Genomic DNA, 26235 nt, shown 5'->3' on the forward strand with positions numbered 1-26235 from the left:
GCCGGCGTATTAGATTATCAAAGCTGCAGTTTGAGCCAGCAGAATCGCATCGATGACAGCTTCCTTGTCCTTGGGGATCACATCTTAGCTTCTTCTGTCGGCATTGGTCGCAAGGTGGATGGCGCTTTGACCGATAGGGCCGTTTATATTGCCCTTGGCGGCTCTTTGGTTTGTTTTCTGTCGGCGTCATGGTTTATTCCGGTGTCGGGCTTTTGAGCGACGGGGAAATCAAGTAAATCCGATCTGTGGCCAGAAAATGCTCCCTTGCCTTTGATTGTCGGAGGCGTTCGGCGAAGTCAGACTCCATGAAGTTCGATCCAAGATGCCAGTCCTAGGGGATTTTGAACATGACCTGCTCTTTAGAAACCATTGGTATTTTAGAGAAATAGTGCGAAATAGAGAAAAGCTGCCATCGGCTGATCGGTCTCGGAACGGCTTCATCAGTCATTGCGAGGTTAATAATGCTAGAACTGGGGCTCCACATCGGTATCCACCAAGGTAGCCACTATTGACCAATCAGGTTCATTTTTGACCGAGAATTTCTAAACTGCCTTTGAAATCGAGTGGAAATCACATCGCTCAGCCAGCCAATGGGCTCGCAGTTTCCCCGCGAGCTCTAATATTGGAGTGTGGAAATGCAGGAGAAGAAGAGATAGTAGGACAAGAAATGAAAACGTTGAGAGATTTTCATGTCCCATGCCACATTTGGATGCAAATTTGAGTTGATTGGTGTCCATGTGTAGTACAAGCGGTTAATATATAAAGTGAAAAGTTACCCAGGGTCAAGTTTGTGATATACATGTAAATGGGCTCGAGACTTGGACGAAAACCGACTCGGAGTAGGTTGAAATTGGTACATTTGTGTGAGATTTGGATGCAATGGGAGTCGAAAAATCAGATGGAGAAGGAGAGATCGATAGACAAGTCCTTTCCGACTCAGAATCGCCATATCGAGAGCAAATTGAAAATGACAAATACCCAGAAGGTGGTGTCAAGGCGTGGTCCGTTGTCTTGGGCGCATGGTGTGCTATGATTCCTTCCATGGGATTACTGAATAGTCTCGGGATCCTCCACGCTTGGACGAGCACTCATCAGCTCAAAGAATATTCAGAATTTCGCATCGGATGGATATTCGGCGCCTATGGTTTCTTCCTTTATCTTGGGGGCGCCCAAGCAGGTCTGTGAAATATTCCCATAAACATGACATGAGATCATTCTAACAACAAGACAGGTCCGATCTTCGACGCATATGGTCCAAATTGGGTGATAGTGCCTGGCTCAATTGGAATTGTGGTAGCGCTTATATGCTTCAGCTTCAGCACTGGTAAGATATCTATCACCGATCATTGATGCACCGCAGCTAATGAGACCAATTTAGAATATTATCAGATATTTCTCTCCTTCAGTGTACTCGGAGGGCTATCGGCCTGTACACTCTTCACCCCTGTGGTGTCGGCAGTTGGGCATTGGTTTAATATTCGTCGTGGCTTTGCCACGGGTATTGCATGTACTGCTGGCGGCATTGGAGGAGTCATATTCCCACTTATCATTTTGTTCACTGCCCCGAAGATCGGATTCCCCTGGGCAATTCGAATCATGGCACTTTTATCTGCAATATTGTGTCTAATTGCTTGTCTTCTGTTGAAAACAAGGTTACCCAGGAATATGAAGGCCGGTGCCTCAATCGACTTTGGCGCGTTGAAAGATGCCAACTACGCAGCCACAACTCTGGCAGTCTTCCTCGTGGAGTTTGCAGTCTTCATTCCGATAACTTACATTGCCTCATATGCACTACGTATTGGAGTCCATGAACAAACGAGCTACTTATTGATTGTGTTCCTGAATGTTGGCGCCATCCCAGGACGCTTTCTCCCTGGTTTACTAGCAGACCGACTGGGAAGATTCAATGTCATGATACTGACAGCACTGGCTTGTGGCATATTGATTCTGTCTTTATGGTTTTGTGCTGGTGATAATTTGCATGCCATAATAGCCTTTTCTGTCCTGTTTGGATTTTGGAGTGGAGCAGCAATAAGCTTGACCCCGGTGTGTATTTCTCAAGTGTGCGCGACCGAAGATTATGGTAAACGCAATGGAACCACTTTCACAGTCGCGAGTGTTGGTACCCTTGCGGGGATTCCTATTGCGGGGGCAATCCAATCCGGTAATGGGGGAGAATATGGAGGGTTGATTATTTTGGGTGGAACTCTGTACCTTGCAGCAGCCTTCGCATTTGTCCTGGCGCGCGTGGTTTGCCGAGGATGGTCGTTGAGAACTAAATTCTAATTTGTGTATACATGATATGTGGCTTGATTATAGTTTCGAGGCGATAGACTGAATTCCATCGGATTTGAGTACATGCTTGTGAAAGTAGAATGTAAAAGCATATAGAACATTTCGTCGACATTCAGAAATTCGAATTCAATGCTGACTCGTATCATTGTTCCCATTAAGAACTCCCGTCTGATTAAAAAAGCCGAGACGAAGGTGAATGCGCAATTCATCGTGGAAAACTTCTGGTTATCTTTAAATAAGGCTTCCTTGGAAGAAGCTGGTGAGCTTTTGGAATGGAATAAGCTCGGTGCGATCATAGAGATCGACGTGGCCAGCATTTGGAACCAAGAATAATTCCTTCGGCTCAAAAGCTCGTGAATAGGCGTTCTCACTGAATTCGCGCGAATGTGCCTGGTTCCCTGCGATAAAAAGCATCGGACGTGGTGATATCGTATCGATACCATTGAATGGGTAGAAGTTTATAAACTTGGTGAATGTGGAGAGTGTAGGGTGTGTAGTGAGCTCTGGCGTAGACCCAGCAGGTGTGAATTCACCACGTTTGGTGCGATAATAGTCGTAGAATTCACGTTCTACTGCGGAAGCCTTTGCAGTAAGGTGATTCAGGGTACCGCTGGTGTACTGAACCTCGCCCCCATCAAGTTCAATCCAGCGTTGTTGGGCCGCGCCGGCGATCATTTCTTTGAGTTGATGAAAACTCTGTGAATGCTGTAGCCCACGTCGAGATAGGCTGCCCATATCATACATGCTTACTGTGGCGATTGCTTTGAGACGCGGATCCAATTTTGCCGCGCTGATCACGAATGAGCCACTTCCACAGATACCAAGTCCACCAATTCGCTCTCGATCAACGGAGCTCTGGGTGCCCAGATAATCCACTGCAGCGCTGAATGCCTCTGCATAGAGGTCTGGTGACACCGAATTGCGTGGCTCACCCTCACTGGCACCCCAGAATGGAATGTCGATAGAAACGGTAATAAACCCCTGCTCGGCTAACTTGGTCGCGTACAGGTTGGCACTTTGTTCTTTCACGGCACCCATGGGGTGGCCGACTACAACGGCGGGTCTAGTGGTACTTTGAGATTCATCTTTGAGATAGAACAGGTTTCCCGCAACGGTAGTCTGGTATTGGGTTTGAAAGCTGATTGGTTGAATAGACACATTGTTGCTGCGGTAGAAGTTGTCGGCTCCGTAGGACATATTTTGTGCTGTAGCTGGCATTGCCATGCTGAGGGCGGCGATACCGGTTACTATCAGCTTCATGATCATGGTGTTCAAGTTTGTCCCGTTTAAATTTACGCGGCAATGAAGATGAGAATTTCAGAAACGATACCTTTCTTTCTTTCTTTTGTTCTGGTAGAAGCAGCTGTCTTTATACCCAGCCCCATTATGCTGTTGTCTTGCCAAGATTCAGTTTTGGTTCATATGCAAAATTGTTTTACGAGAAAAAGTATGTCATCGACCGATCACAGTACCAGAGATTGGTACCCATATCATTAGAGTGTCAATATTTTAGGGGTCTTGGGCATCATACTGTAGTGCCTAGTGACACGAATGTATGCTGCTTACTTTTCAGGGACCGGGAACCAATCATCAGACGAGATGTATATCAATCATCCAAGATGTCGTAGGCGTTCGGGGCTCAGATGTGGGTACCCACAAGTGTTATCCAGCCATAATGAGAATAACAGTGGCTCATCCGAGTGGATTGATCACGGAAGTTGATGATCGGCAATTTTCTGAGGATGGGGGTCGAACCGGCTAGTTCTGCTCGTATGTATAGTTGTTGCCTATAATTGAGGGTTTGCAATGGTGTCTCTTACGCTGAAGAGAGCCAAGGATGTCCGCTGTCAGCTCGACTCGGACGTCGTGTCTTAAGTCCGGTGCTAACCAGCGGAATGTACTTCTTGGCCTTGGCGCTGTATCCGCTCTCAAGATAGCTCAGGATAGCTCAGGACTTGCTTTAAATCTCACGTCTTCGCCAGAAAGCTAGACTGAAACAAAGTTGTGTGTATTCACTCGCTTCGCAACCATGCGCATTTTATCCGCTCTGCCAATTGCTATCTCCTTCGTTTTGGCAGCTACAATACCAATACCTCTATTTACTCGAGATGAACCCGACCCAGTGAACCACCTTATACAAATCGAATCTCGGCCGTCGGAATCCAACTTCCAAACGATAAATCAACATATGCTACCCCAAAGTGAACCATGGGAAGATACTCAGGGTCGTGATTCTATACTTCGCAACCAAGATCGCCGTGAAAAACTAGTCGCTATGTGTGAGGCTGGCTTTGTCGCCGATTGTCAACTCGCTATTGAGGAGGCTAGCTCGGTCGCGAACAATGATAAGGCCGAGCCGAAGCTATTTTTGGGATTCGAAATATCGCTACCGAGTGTTTTATGTGAAAAAGCAGAAGGATACCCTGTTTACTGGAATCCCGTAAATGCTTTCGGTCTCTGCATGGTATTGGTTGTCGTCGCGGTTATATGCTCAACGAACAGGCGCCCAAAATCCTCCAACTATGCCTATGATCAGGTAAAATCTTCAGAGTCTTGAACTGTGCTTCGTATTTGACAAGTTCCGTTCATGTATTGCTGGTTTATAGTTTGATGTGTTATCTCTTTTAATATCACAAATAAGATTTTCCAAAGTTCTGGATATTTGCCAAAAACCAATTATTGCTTCAAGTTGCAAGGTTCAAATTGCGAATCGTGAAAGCTTTGCAACATGTACTAAATTATATAGTCAACCCAATTAAAATGCCATCCCTTTCGAAGAGATGTGGGCAGAACTTCTTCACTACTCAGTCTCCTAAGCATATTTTTGAATATAAATTTGAATTTAAAAAGAACTGCCTTAATTAGTAAGGGATGGAAGTTTGAACAGGGCTGACTGTAGTACAGGAGAAGGCTGGATCATGAATCATGATGACTGCCAAGTCTAGGCGCATTGATAACTTTGGAAGCCACCGATCTCCACTACCCGAGCTAGTCCAATCCAGGTTAGCCGAGTAAGCAAGTTGCGTTAGCGTCAAGATTAGCTTTCATAGGCCAATCATGTCCATCAACAAAGATCGCCACTGCGGTGGACCGCCATCGGCTGGGCCAAGTAAGCAGATTGCAGTAGAGCATTAAATCTGTGCAGTTTTCTGATCTTGAAGTCCCAGTATTGTCATCTTCATCATGCCGCTACACTTGACAACTGATCACCCGGAGATCCCGTTGGCTCGGATGCCGCAACAAGAGGGGGTGTGGGTACCCAAGGACGACTGGACTGGGACCATCGACCGAACTGAAAGAAGGAAATTACAGAACAGACTCAGCCAGAGAGCATACCGTATGATCTCCACTGTCTCGGAACAACTTGATTTAATCTTTTAACAAATATCTCAGGGTCGCGAAAGAAATTAGACCAACAATTGAATGACTGGCCATCACTGGACAAACAAAGCGCCGTTATAATTCCACAACGCCCGTCCAACCATGATGACGAATTTACCTGCTCAAGGGCCCCTTCGGGTATATTTGATTTGATGCACCGATTCGAATCAATGGCGCTCTCAAATTACGAAAGAAATTCGCCCAATGTAGATCATCTCATTTCAGTGTCCAGATTCAACATCCAACGTGCAATCATTGACAACACCCGCGCAATGGGAATGACCATGAAATCGCTACAACCAGATGATGCTATCTCAATCTTTAATCTCTCACAACCCAACCTCATGAATCCCATTCCTGAAGCAGCAATTCCTCCAAGTTTACGACCAACTATGCGTCAGCGAGAAATTCCTCATCACCCCTGGCTGGACTTTTTTCCGTTCCCAAATTTGCGGGATAATCTGATATCTGCTCAGGATGAAATTGATGATGATGATCTTTGTCATGACTTGATGGCATTTTGGGACACGCGAAATACCGGTGCAACTTTACTTGTGTGGGGCCCTTCGTGGGAACCTACAAGCTGGGAAGTCACACCGGCATTTCTGGAGAAATGGGGATTCTTGTTGAGGGGATGCGGGGATATACTGAGAAGTACTAATCAGTGGAGAGTCAAAAGAGGAGAGAGGCCAATTATTTGGCATTCAATTGAGAAGCCAGGTAGTTGATGCACTAACTAGTACCTGGAACTCTAAAATATTCCCACGTTTTGGAACTTTCACGAAATAGAATATTCAGTCAAAAACTAAGCATGATTCAACAACGTCATATGCGGCCATTTTGCCTAGTGTATGATACATGGTAATTTTCCAGGGACATTGGAAATTATGCAACACGATAATTGGTTACTAGTTCCCTAGATGAATAATCCCAAATCAATCGGTGCAGATCTCACTTGGTCTTCTTGGATCTCCTGGAGCAGAGAATCTTCCGGATAATCCTCAATACCCAAATCAATAAAACCTCGTGCTGCCCATCTCCGCGGCGCAATGAAAAAAGAACGTCCGTTGATGTCCATGTCACTGAGAATTCGTAGTAGACATTCACCTGCATCCTTCGCTTCTGCAAATTGTACACCGACACTTGAAACATGTGCAAAAGCTTCGTCGGATAGGATGTTAGTCTTGACGTACCTATATTTGGTTAATATTTTCCCGAGAAAAAGATACTTGAATGTTTCAAAGGTTCTTACCATGGCAATATAATGTTCAAGCGACTGCCGTAATAAAAGGCGGTTCTACGCAACGAATGTAAAATTCCTCGCATAGCCCATTTACTCGCGCAATACTGAGGGGCGCGAGGGCAATCCAAGAATGCTGCGCCTGATCCAATTAAGACAAGACATGTGTCTTCCTGTGTTTCAGATACTTTGTCTCCGTTCTGTTTGATGAAATAGTGGGACACCAATTTAGCTGTATAGAGAACACCTATCAGGTTGACATCGATAGTTGTCAAGTCGGGCTTCTTGGGCACTGCATCATCCCCATCATATAGAAAGACTTCATCTGGGCGATGGATACCGGCGTTGGCTATCACGTATGATATTTTCTCTGTTGGGGAGAATGAAGCAGCTTCTTGAAACAGTCGCACCTGATTATCCCAGTCGGCAGTATTGCATTCGATAAACTTTACACTTGAAGAATGTTAATTCAAATATCGAGAAGGTTCAGTACACGGGCTTACCCTGTAAGCTCTGCTTCAAGCTTTCTACCTTTTATTGTATCGAGATCACCGATACAAACAGTTGCCCTGCTTGATATATCAGTCGAATGTGACCGCATTGAGTGCGACCTATGTGTTTTTCATACCCTGCAGCGATCAGGGATCGCACATATGCTTCTCCAAGACCGTTGGCCCCTTTGCATATTATCAGCTAACCAGTACCTACTTAAAAGTTCATGGGGGAAGGTGGAACTCACCTCCTGTGACAATTGCTGTTTTCCCTCTGATATTTGCTGTATCAAAATCCACATCGCAGTCCACCGGGATGTTAGAAATGTATTGAGGCATCGAAAGATCAGGGAACGCGGTGCAAATATTGACATCAAAATACTCTGGCAGTGCATTCCGACATTGGAAGTAGGAAGGGCTTTATAAGCTGTTTTTCCAGTCTCTTACCTCCGATGTGATTTCAGAGTTGGAAGGTCTAATTTAACGCTAATGCAAGATGCTTACCCTGAGCCGAGTCTTTGCTACATAGTACGTGGCCTACGCACGGTAGACAATAGCGTCCAGCGGGGGAAAACATATTTTGCCACATAAAGATTTCTACATTCAATTAGACATACAAGTAGACGTACAATTAAATATATTAGAAGGATTATAAGCAAAATAGTATCTTTGAATGGTATATTTTTGATCATTGCAGCGAGCTTTTGGTTTTCTCCCGCTGAACGCTATGGTCTCTCATGCTCATACTGGAAGCTCCCTTGGAACTGGGACACGGAGAAATCGCATATAAAAAGATTAGAGGAAAACATACAACGGTCAAAGTAAATCACTGCTTACCATTGGGACATGCTTTAATGGCTAGAATTTGCTTTCCTAAGTATTGCCTGAGTGTTGAAAAATAATGTGTTGGCGAGATGTATAGCCATTTGCACCACGTGATGTATTATGGGGGATCGACCCGCTTGAGAATCTTAAGCCTAAGCTTCTTCTCCCCTTTTCAAGATAGCCTGCTACCACCTTGTTCTTCCAATGCCCTAAGTGATATTTCTGGCAGTTCAAGCTATGAAACCGACATACGCTTAATATAATTCCCCCATTATCATTTCCATTACTCGTCGCCCAATCCTCACCCAATCCAGCCCCGACGCATCAAGCTCCGCGGAGTGGGATGTTTCCAGCAGTTCCCCGCCGTGCTAAATCCTGAGCTTCTGCAGCCTTTGATCCACGCTTCTCAAAGCTAGTTCCCTCCTCCGAACCGCAATACCCTTGAGCTTCTTGCAACAAGCACAATTGCCCATATCCCGATCGACCCGCGAAAAGAACCCAGATAACGCGCCAACTTCATTGTGCCATAATGCCGTCGCTCAATTGGACCTCCGCGGTAGTAGCCATCGCCGCAATTTTTCTCTTCTGGACGTTCTCCGCAACATCAAACTCACCTTTCACGCGCAATTTCCCCCGACTACAAAACAAGAAGATAGTCCTTCTGATTGCTCACCCCGATGACGAGGCGATGTTCTTTGCGCCGTCAGTTCTGGGTCTCACCAAACCAGAACTAGGCAATCACCTCAAGATTCTCTGTCTCAGTACCGGTACGTGACCATAACTTCCTACGGAAAAGAAAAACTATCTCCGATTGTCGAGAACTGACACTTCTCAATTCCAGGCGACGCGGACGGCCTCGGCGAAACTCGTAAGAAGGAACTACAGAAAAGCGCTCTCCAGCTCGGCCTCCGCGATGAATCCGACGTCTTCGTCGTAGACGACCCCTCCCGTTTCCCAGATAGCATGACAAAAGACTGGTCCGCAGAAGCTGTATCCTCCCTCGTTGCCTCGGCATTTGCACCGGATCTTGCCGCCTCGCTGAACGGGTCTAAGAAATTGGATGCTAAGAAGGCGCCTACATGTACCATTGATGTAATTTTGACATTTGACAAACACGGCGTGAGCAACCATATCAATCACCGATCTCTGTATCACGGTGCAGTGCACTTTGTGCGGTTACTTATGAAAGGGAAGTCTGGTTTTGCCTCTCCTGTTACGCTGTATACGTTGACTTCTACGTCGATTTTTAGGAAGTATGCCGGTGTGCTTGATGCGCCTTTGTCGATGCTTCAGGGAGCTTTCAGTAATTTCTTTGCGAGGTTTAGTAAAGCGAAGAAAAGCGGGACAGGCCCAGCTCGGTTGCTTTTCGTTAGCTCTGTGAGTGAATGGGTTGTTGCTCAATCTGCTATGGTCAAAGGACACCAGAGCCAAATGGTTTGGTTCCGATGGGGTTGGATTACGATTGGGCGTTATATGACTGTTAATGACCTGGTGAGGGAGGACATTTGATTCTGCCTACTTGATGGTTGTATATCCTGCTGTCTCATGGAGCTAGAAACACCTGTAAATATGGTATATTACTGCATGAAACTTGTCGCCCAAAGACCCATTTTATAGCTTTGGACGCAATGTACATAATCCAAGCTTACCATACCAGGGCTCTTGGGCTGTTGGATTCATTAGAGCCATGACCGAGTCGGCCTACTGAGGACTCAAAATCTCTACTTAGGCAGGGTCTGGAATAGAAGGTAATATTTGAGCAGATTGAGATGTTATGCCACCTGGACAATGTGCGGCTAAATCAGATTTATGAAAGTCTTGACAGTGGGTATCTATCATACAAGAACAAAGGTTTAACGCTAAATCAACGAAATCTGAAGACAATCAAACGAATTTTCAAATCAATGAGTTCTCATCCAGAAGGAATGAGCTCCGCTCTTGGGGTTTGTCCAACCGCAAATGAACAAGACGACCATGAAACCCAGAGCCGGCCAATGCGTGATCCTCAGGATAGTCAACCCATGTTTCCTTAAGCTCCTGTATCTTAGCTTTGATCTCATCGCTGAGTTCGGTTTGGAAGGTGAACAGGGTGCTCAAAGGCTTCATACTTGTATCCAACCATGGGTACTTCTCGTGCATATGATCCCATCTGTCAGCTTCCTTCCAGAATAGGAATGAATCTGGAAAAGCGCCGGGCTTCTTCCCCTCCGTGATACGCTTGACAGGCACGTATGGACCCTTATTCCAATCTCGATCTGCAAAGTTTGTATTTCCACGGAAAGTAACCTCACCAGCAAGGTCGCCGTAGTGAAGTAGGAATCTTCTTGGCATGAAATCCTGCCATTCTTCCATAACTTTTGGTCGTAATTGGTAGATCCAGGATTTAAATGATATCTCGTTCCACTCCTTTTTGACTGCTATAGACATTGCTGAACGTTGCAGGAGCCGGGTCTGTTGGTACAACTCGAGTCGTTTGATATCGTATTTGTTGATCGCCTCAGCTAATAGAGGACTTTTGAGCAGATTTGGGTTGACTTGTTGATTTTCTCCTTTCCCAACTGGAGCCTGAATAACCGGGTTAAGAAGGCGGATCACCAATTGGCGTGCCATTTCCTGTTGCCGTCTTGTAGAAAGAAGTACTTTGTATGCACGACTCAAATATGACCGACATTCTTCCAAGGTACCGAAAGCGTACGCTGTCTTCAGCATAAATCGCCACACAGGTCCGGTTGTTTTAACATTGTGTGGCTCCGAGGTCATAGTTTCGAATATAGAGCGCACAACGTCAGGGGAAACCTTGCCGAGTTCATTTTCCCAGTGATTCTTGACTCCGCCAGGTCGTACACGGGATAGCACGAATGCTCGCTCTAGTAACTCGTACCATGCTTTTGCGGGTACTTTGATCTTGTAATTGGCGGATAAGAACTGAATCACCTGAACCGCGCCCAAGATATCGTTATTCGTGCCGAACGCGTGAGCTACTGCAAAAAGCAACTTCTCGGTTGGATACAACGCGGAGGATTTAGGATAAGGTGTCGGAGGCGGCAAAGTGGAAGGATCCTCGGCGTCTTTCACTGCATCGATATCCACATTCCACACGGTCTGCATAACTTCTCGCATGCCGAGCTTATGGCCCGTTCGAGCAGAGGCAAGCAAGAGGTTGATACAAGTTTGCTCGTCCGGAGAATGTCCGGCCTTCATCATTATTCGATACATGGGCAAAATCCTGCGCCGAACACTGTGGTTTCCAGTTCCAGGTCCACGCCACCCAATGTTGCGATGCTCCGCTCGTCGTTTTTTGTAAGTCTTGGGCACAACTCGTAACCGAAATGCTTCCTGGCCGGTATAGCAGTGGTCCCACACTTGTGCCTCCATCCAATAATTATAGCAATTCATATCTGGAATCACATCTTCGCGCCGCATTGACTGCCATAGTTCCTCGGCGAATGGACCATTTCCCATCGATCGCGCACAGTCCAGAAGATGTGTGTATTCGGCTAGTTCGAGCGGATAAGGGCCCGTTGTTCGATATCGTACAATCGTAAAAAGGTTGCGAACAAAATTATCGAAATGCTCTTCAGCGCGTTTAATTCCTTGGATAAGGGATGCCCACGAGGGAAGGGCGTGGTGGAGATCGCGGAAAGGCTCCACAAAATAGACGGGTGACAGTTGGTGGAGCGCCTCGATAAAGACAGTCTGGGGTAATGATGCGACAAGCTGTGCCGACCGTAGGTCTGTCAGACTCGCCATTATCTGGTCTGGTTGTCCCACATCCAAAACACGATAAAAATCTGCGGCATACTCTAATTCCTCCTCTCTTGAATTCCATGATGGGTCAGGATCGGTAGTGGTCACAATTTGCTCCACGCGCTCGTAAGCGGGCGGGTCATCTGGAGAAGAATGAGTAGATTCCACTACATATTCCTCTCTTTGTACATTCGGGATGGTAGATGAGTGCTCTTTTCCGCTATCTCGTTTGTTCATAGAGGTATTCCAAGGTGAGTTGTCAGATGATGTGTATGATGAGTTTGGTCGTGTGCACCCGGGGGCATTGAGAGAGCGCATTCGAAACGAGCTCAAGAAATTAGGCTTTCGAATTGTTCCTGGGGAATGATGCCATTGGGAGCTTAGTCTCCCAACGGAGAAACTGACTCTCATGATGAAAATGAAAATGTGCACAGCATCCAGAAACAATGATGAGAAAGAGAAGTGAAGATTGTCAGGGGAGGAACAGGTAGCAGAAGAAGAGGGGGTAGGTAGCACATAATGAAATAGGGCTCTGGGGCCAACGCTTCGACCTCCGATGAAAGAGGGGGTACAAGGTACTTGTGCTGCACGAGTTTCACTAAGTGGGTTGGCGCATGGGGAGCGGGATCAGACCTCTACAAAGGTAGCAGTGACCAGTGAAGTGATTTCCTTGAGGTAGGATACATTTTAAGCTATTTGATCAGAAACACCATGGATAGACAAATCTATAGCAATTGACACATCGCCAGCAATGGAACCAAGTGGAGAGAGACGGTAGAATCCCTCCTTCGCCCCTCATTTTACTCCATTTTGCTCCGGTTGTCTCCATTTTGGCTCCATTTTTTCTCCATACAAAACTCTCGGCAAAACAAACAAAACAAACAAAAGTCTGGGGTAAACACGTGCTGACTAACCACTGACCTCCTTTCCAACGCTAAACCATATCGGGTGGCGGACAAAGCTCTCTGATTCTGTTTCCCGCAATCCAGTCAAGGAGATCCCACCTTCAATTCCACCCTTACCAAGATGGCCGATACAGAGGATGCAGGCGCATCTGTTTCAGAGCCCTTGGACCTTGTCCGTCTTTCTCTCGATGAGATCGTTTTCGTGAAGCTGCGCGGTGACCGCGAACTCAAGGGCCGCCTCCACGTGAGCCAACCCGTCCCTTTGGTCATACGATTGTTTCCTCTAACCTTGAATGACTCATCAGGCCTATGATAGCCACTGCAACCTGGTTCTGGGTGATGTGGAGGAGATCATCTACGTGGTAGAGGAGGATGAAAACGAAGAAGAAGTCACACGCGTAAGGGCTACGTGCGGATATTTGAATGGGGACACGACGCTAACCGGGAGTTTTGATACCAGACAATCAAGAAGCAAGAAGAAATGTTATTTGTACGGGGTATGTTTCTCTGTCTCTTTTCCGTCTCCTCAATGGCTTTGTTTCTAACATTCATTCGCTAATATAGGTGATTCCGTCGTTTTGATTTCCCCCCAAGCTTGAGATCGGCCCATATATGAATAGAGGAAACCGGCGTTGGCGAGAGGGAACCCTGGAAATGAAAGCTCGGCAGCCTGTAGGGGAAAATGACATATTAAGATACCATCTACAAGCTACATAGACCGAATGAAGTTGGTTCATGACTAAAATGCTCACCCCACTACAACCAAACTCGGTGTGCCGATGCCCCTCACAGCAGAGCCGCAAGGCTGTAAACAAAGACCACCCCTGTCGAACTCCACTGTTAGTCATATAATAGCTTCTGTTAGTTTCTATGTTCGATAGTAAATGGATATTTGGTGGCGCAGTTGACTTCGCGCAGCAGATCATGCTGGGCTTGGATGACTCAAACGAATGACTCTCCCATCGGAACTACGTAGTTGTAAGGTTATCGATAAAGATGGCCCGATCTCTCTTCCCTCTTCCCTTGCTCTTTCTCTCTTTCTACATACACGCACTTGTCTCTCATATTTCGACCCTCACAAACACTGTTCTTTCTTAATTTAGAGCAGTCAAGCAATGATCCCTCGAATACACGTCTGAATAGCGCCAGAGCAAAGGCGGTCCCACTTCGATCTACCCCCGACCGTAACGTCACTACCCGGACCCCTCCATCATTCGATATCTGAATATAAACCCCATCAACCATGCCAACAGCTGTTGCAAAACAAAATCCCGAGGAGCGGAAACGAGGCGAAATTGTATGTTATGTTGTTTCACCGGTTCGTTACATTGTAATGCGCGCCCACTCACATAGCTATCCCAGGCTTTGAGCGAGTTCGCCGAGTATGCCGAGAAGCAGCAAACGCATCGCTCCGCAGTCGCTGCGCCCAGTGACAGTGTTTACGAGACTGGAGGCGTGTCGCGCGACACTGAAGACCACGCAGAGCTGGATATTTTGGACCAACTAGGCTTATCTGACTCACCCCGTACTGTGAAGCTCAAGGAGCTTCTTCTTGGAACAGGGGATGAAGCCGAGAACAGTCTGCAGGTGCTAGCAGGCGCCTTGCAGGCGCGCATAGATGAAGGCCAAGGAGAAACCATCTTTGATCTCGGTCTCGAGGACGGCGGTGAATCAATGGCCTTTAACCTTCCTCAATGGCAGACTGCTCTCCAGCGACTGCGCGAGGCGGCCGAAACCATTCCCGCTCACTGCCGCATCCTTCTCACCTACAATGTGGGTGGTGAACAGGAATGCCCAGAGAAACCTGACCGTGTCAAGGATGTATGGGGCAAATTGCTCATTCGTCAACACGCTGGCAACATCGAAGAGATGGCGGAAATTCGAATGGCCGTGGTGGGCAATGTAGATGCGGGGAAGAGTACCATGCTTGGTGTGTTGGTGAAGGGCAGTCTCGACGATGGTCGTGGTCGTGCTCGAGTTAATCTCTTTCGCCACAAGCACGAAATTGAAAGTGGCCGAACCAGCTCTGTCGGCATGGAAATCATGGGCTTCGATAGCCACGGCGAAATTGTCGCCCATCACCAAGGCCGTAAGCTATCTTGGGAAGAGATCGGAAAACGATCTGCGAAGGTCATATCCTTCTCCGACCTTGCAGGCCACGAGCGTTATTTGCGAACCACAGTGTTCGGTATGCTTAGCAGCAGCCCCAACTATTGTCTGCTGATGGTTGCCGCGAATAACGGCTTGATCGGAATGAGTCGTGAACATCTTGGAATTGCCCTTGCGCTCAATGTTCCTGTCATGGTCATTGTCACCAAGATCGACATTTGCCCGCCTCAAATCCTCCAAGAGACCTTGTCTCAATTATCCAAGATACTCAAGTCTCCTGGTGCACGCAAAATACCCATATTCATCAAGGACATGGAAGATACCATAAATACAGCGGCTCAATTTGTCAGCCAGCGAATATGCCCTATATTCCAAGTTTCTAATGTCACTGGTGAGAACCTGGAACTAGTACGGACTTTCCTGAATATTCTGCCCCACCGGGGTCACTACAACCAGGACGCTCCCTTCGAGTTCTTAATTAATGACACTTTCTCCGTGCCTCATGTGGGTACTGTGGTGTCTGGCGTCGTCAAATCTGGTGTTATTCACGCCGGTGATTCAATTGTTGTTGGGCCAGACTCCCTCGGCCAATTCACCACGACTACAATAAAGTCCATTGAACGCAAGAGGATACCGGTCAACGCTTGCTTTGCCGGTCAGTCCGGGTCTTTTGCTCTGAAACGTGTCCGGCGTAAAGAAGTGCGCAAGGGCATGGTAGTCTTGAAAAAGATGGAAACCGCGCCCAAGGTATACCGCGAGTTCATTGCTGAAGGTAAAATGAGACTCCATTATAACGTGATGGATCATTTGATGTACTAACTAACATCCCTGTAGTTCTGATTCTTTCACACGCCACCACTATCAAGCCTAAATATCAAGCTATGTTACACGTGGGAGCGGTCAGTCAAACATGCTCAGTGATTGACATTGACCGCCCTTTCATTCGAACTGGCGATCGTGCTCTAGTCGCGTTCCGATTCATGCAGAGGCCGGAATTCCTTGCTCCTGGCGACAGAGTACTTTTCCGAGAAGGCAAAACGAAAGGTCTGGGTATTGTAAAGAGCATTGGCTATGATCCTGAGAACCCGCTGAATCCCCAGGCCAAGGAGGCTAAGGAGGCCAGCGTCAAGAAGTCCGATTCAGCTAGTACTGACACGGCATAAGGCATAGACTATCATTGCTATTATTACTTGTTATTCTAAATTACAAATTACACGATCCAATGATGTGTTAACTACCCTATCGTGTCTTTGAATATTCGTAGTCCAATGCAATCTATGACTCCACGTGACATGACGTCAGATGATGCCATGCGCCGATCGCTTGATCCATCCAGATCGTCACGACGTACCACTGGTTGTCGTAGTAAGCTGAAAGTTTAAGGATCCATTTATACTTTGCCTCTTAGTCGCTGTCCTAGCGAGCTCCACTGACGTAGTGAATTACACGTTGTACACCCGTACAGAACACGCCTCTTAAGAGACCCTCGTGGCTGAACCCTCTCCTCTTTATACTTTCACCTCCCAAAGCTTTTTCTTAACCCATTGGTACCTGAAATATTTCTGTCACATTCAAACAATTTGTTTCAATCCTCTATCGTGCTCTTAGTTATTCACCTCAATACCTTGAGACCTTCATATCCTATCGACATCCTTCAATACCCTCAATCCTACACTCCAACTCCCTACCTACGCCACATCCCTTACAATAAATTTATAAGATAAGGACTTGAAAATGGACGCCGTCAATCGTGTCGTGAACGCAGCTTCTACTGTCCTCTGGGGCGAAGATATCCCTGAGAGTCCAGCTATATCACATGGCGAGGAGCCAATATCCGGTGTCCAGGGCAAAGGCAGCGCCAATGACCCTTACGACGCTGGTAACCGCGAAGGTAAATTAATGTCCTTATAAACAAACGGCTTTTAACCTACACAGAAAATACATTCAAACATGGAATGTTATTGTTTCAAAGGGATTGCAACTAACATCTAGACAGAACAACCAGGTGCCCTCGACTCAGACGCCAATACCGCTCCCCAAGAACCAAAACTAGACGGCACTCCTTTAAACAGCACCGAGACTCCAAAGACCGAAACCGCTACAGCAGGTGGATCAGGTTCCAGCGATGCTCCCAAACCCACCGAGTCCCAACCCGAGCAACGTAACACAGAACCAGAGTCCAAGCCCAAAGATCTCGCCACTGAAAGCAAGACGGAAGAAAACAAAGAAAGCGGTGTTTCACACTCCAAGGCTGATGATCCACACTCGCACGTGAGTACGGAGGCACTTAAGGGTCCTCAAGGTCCAGCTCTTAAGCTGGCGGAGGAGTTTGAGAAGGAGGAGAAGGGAAAGAAGCCCGTGGAGAAGAAGGTGGCAGACCCTGCTGCTACTGAGAACCGTGAGTTCTTCTACTAGAGGTGTGCGTATTTTTGGTAGGTCAATACTAATGCGGTGGATTTTCAGATGCCTCGTCTGGATCATCTGGATTGTCTGGATCCTCTAAGGATGTCAACGATAAGGCGTCTGGTACTAGTGATAAGGGAAGTGATAAGAGTGGCAGTAGTGGGAAGCACAGTACTATGCAGAAGGTGAAGGAGCGTCTGCATAAGGTTGCCCATCCACGCCAGCAGGAAACCAAGGCGTAAGCCTGAGGTACGAATGTCCGAGTTATTGTAATCTACGGATTAATCAAGGGGGGTGTTGTAGAGGGGTTTACGCGATGATTGGTTTTATTTTGTCTTGAAGGTGTCATCATGGATATCCCGAGTTGTATGGTGAATGATTTGCTCATCGCTCAATTCTGTTATTGATACTGGTATATTTTCGGTTTGAAATTTTTCGTGCACTGTATTAATACTCAACAATTGAACATTTCCAACATTTATCTAGGTATGTCAACTGTGTGGAGCCTGCAATTGGGTGTTGAATGCTACGTATATTTGCTACTTAAGCAATTAGTACCCAAATGACATCATAGGTAAGATTGTATAACTTTTAATCTATTAAGCATCAACATAAACAGAGAAAACATGAAAGTCCACACATGAAACAAGATGGCGTCTAGCGCAGTCCTAAATCCATATTAAATGACGCCAGAACCGGGTATCACTGTCACCCAATATTCAAAAACCCAAAACCGTATTTACCTCCCATACAAAAAGTGAAATAAATAAAGACCAGAAAATCGGCACACAAAAGACCGGTTACTCGAAAAGCATCTTCAGTTCTGTGATGCGTTCTTTCTTGTCATTGTTTTCGTCATCACCGCCAACACGTAGTCCAAGGGAACCTGCGATATTCATCTTGCGATCTTGTACGCGCAACATTCGCCCCTCGATTGAGTCTTTGACGATGAATCGTGTTACTGACACGTCGCGCGTTTGACCCATGCGGTGAACACGGTCAATGGCCTGGGCCTCAACGGCAAAGCTCCACCAGGGATCCATAAGGAAGACATTGTTGGCAACAGTAAGGTTGAGCCCGACACCGCCAGCGCGGAGGGAAATTAAGAGAACAGTCGGGGACGAATTAGAAGATGCCGATTGGTTGATGTCCTCAGCCTCCGAGTCAACAATTTCATCTTCGTACGTTTCTGTTTTCGTAAATTCATCTAAGACTGCTTTGCGGGCCTTCTGGGGCATAGACCCGTCTAGGCGGACGTGCGTAATCCCCACACGGGAGAGCTGGGGCCCAATCAAATCAAGGAATGACGTGAATTGAGAAAAGACGACCGATTTAGTATTAGGTGGCATACGCGAAAGGTGGCTTATCAAGGCATGGATCTTGGCGGAAGTATGTGCAGATGGAGACAGGGGGTTGATTCGACGGAGGGAGATACGGGGAGCAGGCTGGGAGGCGTTGGGTGCCGTTTCATTAGAAGCGAAGTCGTCCATTGACGTGGGCTGCGTAGAGGCATGGCGAACGACCTCGAATATACTCTTTGCGTCAATTGGAGCTCGACAGTTGAAACAACGTGGTTCGACATCCTTGTTCATCTGGTGCGCCACAAAGTCCTGGAGACATTTCTTGCACGCACTATGCCAGCATGCCGTCACTGCGGGATCAATCATGGGCTCTTCGCAGCAAATTGGACATTCCCCGCTAGACTCTGTTTGGATTTGGCGAAGGGCATGCGCAGTGAACTTTACATTTCGGTCTTCTGATTCGGCGTTCTCAGTAGCTACCGTGAATTGGTTTATGAGCTGTTGGACGTCCATGTCATCCTTCATTTCGTTGGCAGCATCAGCGGCAGCGGCAGCGACTTCTTCATCAGCAACTATTTCTTTGTTGCGGGTGAGTATTGGGTGACAGCAGGTTTGTCTGAGACGAAGAAGTTGGGCAAAGATAGTAGAGTACGACTGAAGCAAAGTCCCTGCCGAGACATTATCGTTGAAAGTACGCTTCGCTCGCGTATAGATGCAGTCGTAAATTTCACGTTCCTTCGCGGGGAGCTCGATTTCTTCAATAGTGATTGTTCGCGATGGCAAAGGAACCAAAGGCTCACCGTCTGGGGTTTTCATAGATTTGGTTCTTCTTAAAACGAGAGGCTCCAAAACACTCTGTACAACATTAAGGGCACGAATATAGTCTTTAGATTCGAAAGGAACAGTGATGAATGTCTTCCAGAAAGAGAAGTTGCTCCAAGGTTCAACTTTGAGAAATCGCACGAGACTAAACAGATCTTCCAATCGATTTACAATGGGAGTGCCGGTTAGGGTCCAGCGATGTGATGCGTTCAGTGCGTAACATGCCTGGGTTGTTTTAGAGCGTCGATTCTTAATGGTATGGGCCTCATCCAAGATAACTCGAAAGAAATCAACGGAGAACAATCCACCTTCCGAACCAGCCGACATCAGGGAGCGGTACTCGGATAATACGGTCCCAAAGCTTGTTACGATGACATTTGGTGCAGTTGCGTGTTTCGATGCACAGCAGAGGTCCCGAAGATTCACTACTTTTTCAGCGCCATAATAGAGCAGGACACGCATAGACCCTTCTTCTGAGGCTTTCAGTGCTTCGCTCTCCCATTGTGCAAGCAAGGATGTAGGCGCCACCACAAGTGTAGTATACGGAGCCGGAATAACACCAGTAGAGTCGGGAACTCGGGCAAGATCGTTCACAGAGCTCATGCCATTTGAAGCTTGGGGGTCAGGCTCCGCCCTGTGAGAGTGCACAAGCGCCATCATCTCTATGGTCTTTCCAAGACCCATCTCGTCTGCCAATATTCCACCCAAGCAGTGTTGTTCCTGAGCTGGGAAGTCCACACTGAGATCTCCCGAGTATGGATTGACATAAAAGTGTTCAATTCCTTCGAAGGTGGGGAGATCTTTGTCGTCGCCGTCTTTTAAAGGCCATACATATTCCTCCCATAGCGGATGCATGGACCGTTCACGAGGTTTTTTGCTGTCCTTTTCTTTTGACAGCATCCAGTGGAGAGCCTGTCTTTGGTATTTTCGAAGGCTCATCCGGAATGTAGGAGCGGGCTCAGCCTCGGGCATGTTGAAGTCGAAAGATTGAGCTTTCCGGTAAAGCGTATCCAGCTGATCCTGGGCAAGTTCCTCCGTTTCATCCTCTTCAGAAGAATCTTCGCCGTCTTTGCCGCCCTTTGACTTCTCTTTTTTAGTGTTATCGTATTGCTCAGCCATTTCAGCCGCTCGAAGAATACCGGTTCTCTTATGCTTCTCGGTGGTTGGGTTGATAGAAGTCGGCTTGAGGTCAATGGCGTCGAACATTTTTACAAGGGAAACCTGGCGGAGTCGAAGGTTCTTTTCTTCTGTGCTTTCTTTTTCTTCAAAGAGACCAGTAGATCTGTTATCATCGGTCTTCGACCCAAGAAACGGCACACGTTGGAAGGCTTCTTTACGAAGGAAACATCGCAGCTGTAGGTATATGGTATCGTTGACTCGTAGCCTATCGTCACTGAAGACACAAACACCTTCAAAATGACAAATCTTCTGATCAATCAAAGGCGATACCCATCCTGCAGTATCATGGGGCAGTCTCCCCACCTCCTGGCCGGCCATAGTTGTAAATCGTGTCAAAACATCCCCCTTCTGATTGACAATCACCTTGTTACCCCGACGCTTAGTTGTAGGCTGAGATCTGGCACGTTCAATCTTCACTGGATCTCCATGCTTGAGAAGGGCAGGTCCGCTTCGTGTTGCCCAGCCGCCTACGCCGAATGAGCCAACGAATCGTGATGAAGGCATTTTCCCTGCCACGGATCTGTATTCGAATGGAGAATTCATGTCGATCGATTGTGATGTCCTTTCGCTCTTTGGATTCGATGACGTGGGGGGATTATTGCGTAAAAGATTCGAGTTGATCCGGACAGAGACAGTTGCGTTGGTCGGTCTGTTCCATGATCCATCAAAGTAGATATTGACAGCCCGTTCGAGGTTGTTGGAAGCGGCAGCTTTGATAACTTCGATAGAGGATAATGAAAGCCGCTCACCGATGATGCTAGTGAACGTTTCTATATCAAACCCATCCAATTCAACAGCAGGCGCCCCATTCGCAACACCATTAACTTCATTGTGATGTGATTCGGTCGTCCCGTTCGTGAGTATATTGGTTGCAATTGAATGGTTGATTGTCGGTGCTGGTACTTCTGTGGCTTCTGTGGACAAGATCGGGGTCACTCGTGATCCTGCAAGATCGACCAGGGGTTTCATATCACGGCGAGGCGGGGTCTCTGGAACAGCCTCCGGGGTACCGTCCTGCTTAACATGATGCTCTGCCTGTCCGAGAGGGGACCGTGTCAATGACGCGTCGGTTTTGCCTATCACCGGATTTGAAGGCGACAAATCGTCTCCAGTAAAGAAGCGCTGTCTCTTTGCTGGTCTCTGATCCAGATCGTCGCTCATAATCGTGGTGTCGACATCAAGATATAAGTCGAATGGGAAAAGTCGAGATCGGGAGACGCGACGGGGAAACGGGGAAACGCGACGGGCCGACGTCAGTGATTAGAAATGGAAAAAAAAGTCAACCACCACCATCTTTAGCCAATCTTCCACACGCAGACCTCTTTGTCTCGAAGCGACTGGTGCAAAGGCCTTATATTCATTATTGCCTCTATTTATTGAGTCCTTTGACGACTTTCAGATTGAGTGACCCGCAATTTTCCCAGCGCGCCACTGATGGACCAATACTATTAAGTGGATTACATCCGTCCATCCTCGGCTTCTTCCAACATTTGAACACACCCATGCCACCAATGTTCCTCCTCAAGGAGATATCTCGGCCATGCCAGGTCAACAGCGCCCGTTTCATCTGTAAAAATGGATTCCGATCATCAAAAAGAGCTTTCAATTCTACCAGTCCACTCCGCACACCTATAACGGAGGAGGAAGTTCAAAGCGCACATAAATACTGTGTTGGTCTACTCTCGTATGTATCAAGGCCCTGCACCTAATCAGAAGTGCTAAAACCCTTCTTCGAAGCATCTGCTAACTCAATTCATCCCGCCAAAGAAAATATGATCGACCCTCCTATACCCTGAGCAGCTTCATTCCCCCTCATGCCCGCTCCTTCTACCTCGCCCTCCGCGCATTAAATGTCTCCCTCTCCCTCATTCCAGAAACAACTTCCTCCCCTACAATTGGTCTCATGCGCCTTCAATTCTGGCGCGATGCTATCTCCAAAATCTTAGCTGGCAATCCCCCGAAAGAACCCGTTGCTATCCTCCTCGCTTCCGCCATCTCAGATCTTCATGAGCGCACAGGAGGCCGCGCCCGGATCAGTAAGGGCTGGCTTACACGCCTTGTGACTTCAAGAGAACAGACTCTCACGAATGATCCTTATACCAACATTGCTGCCCTTGAATCCTACGCTGAAAACACCTACTCAACCCTCATGTACCTAACGCTTTCTGCGCTACCAATGACATCTGTAACGGCAGACCATGTTGCCTCGCATATTGGCAAAGCAGTTGGAATTGCGGCTGTCTTGCGCGGCCTGCCTTTGGTTGCGTTCCCAACCCCACAGGCGCAAGCGCCTCATGGTGGAGGTTCGGCGAGTCTGGGTTTGGGTGGTGGTGCTAGACAGGGTGCGGTGATGTTGCCGCTGGATGTGATGGCCCAGGCTGGTGTGAAGGAAGAGGAAGTTTTGAGACGTGGTGCTGATGCGGAAGGTCTGCGCGATGCGGTGTTTACTGTTGCGACGCGGGCCAGTGATCATTTGATTACTGCGCAGCAGATGCTGAGCAACCTTCGAGCGGGCGAGGATGTGGGACATGACTTTGAGCATGAGGGAGAAGAAGGCCACGAATATGATGCACCAAGTTCATCTCGGGACTCACCTCTTGACGAAGTTAATAGAGCTTTTGGTGTTTTCATGCCCGCTATTGGGACGCGGCTGTGGCTTGATCGGCTGCAAGAACATGATTTTGATGTCTTCCGTCCTGAGTTGCTGCGTTCGGATTGGAGGCTCCCTTGGAAAGCCTACTGGGCCTTCCGACAAAAGAGTCTTTGAGGAAGGTTTACTGCGCGTGGGGTGGTGTATGATAAAAATGTATAGTATAGATAGGATACAAGACTGTAGAAGTCTAAGGATATAATAAATGTACAATGAGCCAAGGATCTCCCATCATCTCCGTTTCTGCTCCTGATTCTTTTTCTTTGAGCTTGTGATGAGACGCTTCTGAGCAAGCATGACAGCGTAACGTTGTATTTTATCACGCCTGGGTTTGATGTCAGTGTTTTTCCACGGCTCAAAGATAGGTAGGGACTCACATCAGTAGGCAAGTTGTTACAAAAACAAAGGGTATGGCGATTCTCCAAAAATAGCTACGTCAGATGTTAGTATCTAGAAAACTAGCTCTTATATATTCAACGTTAAACATGAAGACTCACGAATCACCATTGTTTAAACCAGACAAGAAATTGAAGTTCATTCCGAAGTATCCCTAGAATTCATTGTTAGATGTATCATTCAAGGTATTTCGAAGGGTGATATTTCCTTACAGTCAAGAAGGTCATAGGGAGATATAAGCAAGTTACAAGGGTCAGCTGCTTCATGCTTTCGTTTTGGTAGGCACCTTGATATAAATTAGCTACGCTGCTGGGCTTGGTGATATGCTCCACTTACCAATTGTGTTGAAAATGAGATCAATCATGTTGTCGGCAGCACGGCGCATTTGGTCGTAGCCTTCAACAATTGTTATACAATGATCCAACGCATCGCCCAGGTACGTATGGCACATGGTGCTTATGGTCACAGTTGAGCCTCCAGCGCTCTTCAAATTCGGCGACGCGACTCCTAATTGAGGATGGCCGTCTATGTGATCGTCTATGGGATCAAATTGAGTCTGAGGGCTGTGACGAACGACTCCAAGGCCAGGTGTGCCAACAGGCTGAGATCGGTGATCGCGCAGCGCATTTATAACAGCGACAATAGGCTGCATTGCATTCCGAAGAACTGCAATCTCTGAAGTAAGAATGTATAAACTCTTCGATTGGTCGACATCTGGGTCAGTTAAAACATCCAGCTCCAGATCACCGATAGCATCTTGGTATGCCATGGTTACCGGGATGGCAAGATCAATTACAGCATCTAGGATAGCTTGAAGAAGCATACTGGCATCGCATGACTGTCGCAGAATGGTCTCTGGTGAGCTCAATCGCCGAACAATTGGAGCTTCTATATCATCGGCGCTTGTTTCAAAAAAGGACGTAACGGTGTTATCGGCGTGCAAAAAGATTGAAACTTGCTCTAGAGTCACGCATAGGTTTTTCGCTGCCAACGCAGCGTGGCGCTCCATGAACTCGATTCGGCCTTCGTTTGGACCTCCCCGATATCGCTGTAGGGTCTTAGCAGGGGCTTTTTTAGGATCAGAAAGGTCACCAAATTGAGATGTGTGTTTGGAGGATTCCCTGCGTGGTCCAGGGCGGACGCTAGCTCCGACTGTTTGTTTTTCTTCGCCGTCCCGACTTGAAGGTCGTTTGGATCTAAAGATATCCTTGAGAGCATCCCAAACCACGCGCCGCTTAGTTGCTCTTTTGATGGAAACCGAGCTCTTTTCGCTGACGACAGAGTTGGTTCTTTCCTTGAAGTTGCGATCGGGCATATCCTCGTCATCAGAGTCATCTTTCTCCTCTTGTAATTTGACCAATTTCTGTAACGTCAACACAACGAATGCATGATCGGAATACCAGTCTGCTTTGGTCCGATTTGTTGTATGAACTAAATCCTCGATTGCTAGCCGATGTAGCCCCTTATGATTTCCAAGGATTTTGATCACATCCCAGCTTAATCCGTTCACATTAATCCAACGACATTGTACCCATGGTTCTCGCTCCCGCGCGACAAACTGCTCCAGTGTCTCATTGTCCAACGAGTACTGTCGCATTTCATGCTGCGAAAAATCCACCACGGTAATTTCACACTGTCGATGTAGGTCGAGGGGTACGTTGGATGCCCATTCCGAGCTATATAGTGGCAAGGGTTTCGTTGGATCAATGCCAGGTTCGGTACCAGGTTGCCAAGTCGACTCCTGTGTAAATCCCTCTGGTCGATAGGAGCGGGCTGTGTTCGATCGTCGCGTGCGACGTTTCGTTGCCACGGTGTCGGCGGAGTTGACTCTCGCGGCGGCAGTCGTGAACCCGTCCACCATGGACTCATCCCTCCTTGTCGGGGAGATCCCCGAGTTGGGGGTTGCGGGGGCCGGGTGGCCGGCTTCGAGGTCGAGATTAGGGAGGGGTTCTAGTCGCATGGCGCCGGTTTGCGCATAGTCGAGCGAGTGAACACTCATCTCGGTCGTTGCTGCGCGCCGCGTGGTACTAATTTGGCAGGCTCCTCTTTCCCATTGGCTTTGTTGAAGGGGGCTTTGTCCTGGGCAGGCCGGAATGAGAGAAGTAGCAAAGATTAGGGAGGGAGGGGCCGTATCGATGGGAAGTCCTTAATATATTGTCACCGGTATATTAGCCCGTTAGGAGAAGACATTTTTCTTTGCGGGGAAATGACGTGAAGCGGTTGAGTGGGTGAAGAACTAGGGAATTGACGATTCAACTGGGCCACTGCCGATCCGCCACGCTTTCAAAGCTAATTGCGAACAGCGAATTAAGTCTGCTATGTTTTCACCCAATATAAAGAAAGGGAGGATTTGGAAAAGAAGGAGGTGCACAGCCCCATAGCACGTCCCGTCCATGAGCTTGGCAACAGTAGTTTATCGAGGGTTTTTCTCCACTGAAGCTTATCAGATCACTTGAAAAACTGTCGTGTTTCCTACCGATTTCTGATATTT

The 26235-nt window shown here is 47.4% G+C and overlaps 13 protein-coding genes across 13 annotated transcripts; 8 read left to right on the plus strand and 5 right to left on the minus strand.

Annotated features, from left to right (window-relative positions):
- Window positions 1-879: 879 nt before the first annotated feature.
- N7478_004880 (putative oxalate/formate antiporter) lies at window positions 880-2286 on the plus strand (the record flags this gene model as incomplete). The annotated part of the gene is made up of 3 exons (XM_056921094.1): window positions 880-1177; window positions 1232-1324; window positions 1379-2286. 3 exons carry the CDS (start codon window positions 880-882, stop codon window positions 2284-2286), a joined length of 1299 nt encoding a protein of 432 aa, XP_056779131.1.
- Window positions 2287-2526: 240 nt separating this feature from the next.
- N7478_004881 (alpha/beta hydrolase) lies at window positions 2527-3561 on the minus strand (the record flags this gene model as incomplete). The annotated part of the gene is made up of 1 exon (XM_056921095.1): window positions 2527-3561. One exon carries the CDS (start codon window positions 3559-3561, stop codon window positions 2527-2529), a length of 1035 nt encoding a protein of 344 aa, XP_056779132.1.
- A 763-nt stretch (window positions 3562-4324) lies between these two features.
- Window positions 4325-4852, plus strand: N7478_004882 (uncharacterized protein; the record flags this gene model as incomplete). Its single annotated transcript, XM_056921096.1, has 1 exon — window positions 4325-4852. The coding sequence occupies one exon, from the start codon at window positions 4325-4327 to the stop codon at window positions 4850-4852; it is 528 nt and encodes a 175-aa protein (XP_056779133.1).
- A 626-nt stretch (window positions 4853-5478) lies between these two features.
- On the plus strand, window positions 5479-6404 carry N7478_004883 (bZIP transcription factor; the record flags this gene model as incomplete). The annotated part of the gene is made up of 2 exons (XM_056921097.1): window positions 5479-5632; window positions 5689-6404. The coding sequence occupies 2 exons, from the start codon at window positions 5479-5481 to the stop codon at window positions 6402-6404; spliced, it is 870 nt and encodes a 289-aa protein (XP_056779134.1).
- A 188-nt stretch (window positions 6405-6592) lies between these two features.
- On the minus strand, window positions 6593-7746 carry N7478_004884 (putative short chain dehydrogenase/reductase; the record flags this gene model as incomplete). The annotated part of the gene is made up of 5 exons (XM_056921098.1): window positions 6593-6869; window positions 6929-7369; window positions 7420-7485; window positions 7545-7593; window positions 7656-7746. The coding sequence occupies 5 exons, from the start codon at window positions 7744-7746 to the stop codon at window positions 6593-6595; spliced, it is 924 nt and encodes a 307-aa protein (XP_056779135.1).
- Window positions 7747-8761: 1015 nt separating this feature from the next.
- On the plus strand, window positions 8762-9741 carry N7478_004885 (PIG-L family deacetylase; the record flags this gene model as incomplete). Its single annotated transcript, XM_056921099.1, has 2 exons — window positions 8762-8999; window positions 9074-9741. 2 exons carry the CDS (start codon window positions 8762-8764, stop codon window positions 9739-9741), a joined length of 906 nt encoding a protein of 301 aa, XP_056779136.1.
- Window positions 9742-10128: 387 nt separating this feature from the next.
- On the minus strand, window positions 10129-12297 carry N7478_004886 (uncharacterized protein; the record flags this gene model as incomplete). Its single annotated transcript, XM_056921100.1, has 1 exon — window positions 10129-12297. The coding sequence occupies one exon, from the start codon at window positions 12295-12297 to the stop codon at window positions 10129-10131; it is 2169 nt and encodes a 722-aa protein (XP_056779137.1).
- A 708-nt stretch (window positions 12298-13005) lies between these two features.
- On the plus strand, window positions 13006-13483 carry N7478_004887 (U4/U6-U5 snRNP complex subunit LSM3; the record flags this gene model as incomplete). The annotated part of the gene is made up of 4 exons (XM_056921101.1): window positions 13006-13128; window positions 13190-13282; window positions 13345-13381; window positions 13449-13483. 4 exons carry the CDS (start codon window positions 13006-13008, stop codon window positions 13481-13483), a joined length of 288 nt encoding a protein of 95 aa, XP_056779138.1.
- A 644-nt stretch (window positions 13484-14127) lies between these two features.
- On the plus strand, window positions 14128-16156 carry N7478_004888 (putative GTP binding protein (GTPBP1); the record flags this gene model as incomplete). Its single annotated transcript, XM_056921102.1, has 3 exons — window positions 14128-14181; window positions 14247-15765; window positions 15828-16156. The coding sequence occupies 3 exons, from the start codon at window positions 14128-14130 to the stop codon at window positions 16154-16156; spliced, it is 1902 nt and encodes a 633-aa protein (XP_056779139.1).
- Window positions 16157-16727: 571 nt separating this feature from the next.
- Window positions 16728-17638, plus strand: N7478_004889 (uncharacterized protein; the record flags this gene model as incomplete). Its single annotated transcript, XM_056921103.1, has 3 exons — window positions 16728-16884; window positions 16990-17391; window positions 17457-17638. 3 exons carry the CDS (start codon window positions 16728-16730, stop codon window positions 17636-17638), a joined length of 741 nt encoding a protein of 246 aa, XP_056779140.1.
- Window positions 17639-18196: 558 nt separating this feature from the next.
- On the minus strand, window positions 18197-21859 carry N7478_004890 (DEAD/DEAH box helicase; the record flags this gene model as incomplete). The annotated part of the gene is made up of 1 exon (XM_056921104.1): window positions 18197-21859. The coding sequence occupies one exon, from the start codon at window positions 21857-21859 to the stop codon at window positions 18197-18199; it is 3663 nt and encodes a 1220-aa protein (XP_056779141.1).
- Window positions 21860-22209: 350 nt separating this feature from the next.
- Window positions 22210-23465, plus strand: N7478_004891 (uncharacterized protein; the record flags this gene model as incomplete). Its single annotated transcript, XM_056921105.1, has 2 exons — window positions 22210-22382; window positions 22466-23465. The coding sequence occupies 2 exons, from the start codon at window positions 22210-22212 to the stop codon at window positions 23463-23465; spliced, it is 1173 nt and encodes a 390-aa protein (XP_056779142.1).
- Window positions 23466-23579: 114 nt separating this feature from the next.
- N7478_004892 (putative CorA family metal ion transporter) lies at window positions 23580-25743 on the minus strand (the record flags this gene model as incomplete). Its single annotated transcript, XM_056921106.1, has 5 exons — window positions 23580-23673; window positions 23726-23779; window positions 23846-23898; window positions 23957-24030; window positions 24081-25743. 5 exons carry the CDS (start codon window positions 25741-25743, stop codon window positions 23580-23582), a joined length of 1938 nt encoding a protein of 645 aa, XP_056779143.1.
- Between the last annotated feature and the right edge of the window lie 492 nt (window positions 25744-26235).

The sequence above is a fragment of the Penicillium angulare genome (assembly GCF_028827245.1).
Source record: "Penicillium angulare strain IBT 27051 chromosome Unknown utg000004l_segment0_segment0, whole genome shotgun sequence".
In the NCBI taxonomy this organism is placed as follows: domain Eukaryota; kingdom Fungi; phylum Ascomycota; class Eurotiomycetes; order Eurotiales; family Aspergillaceae; genus Penicillium; species Penicillium angulare.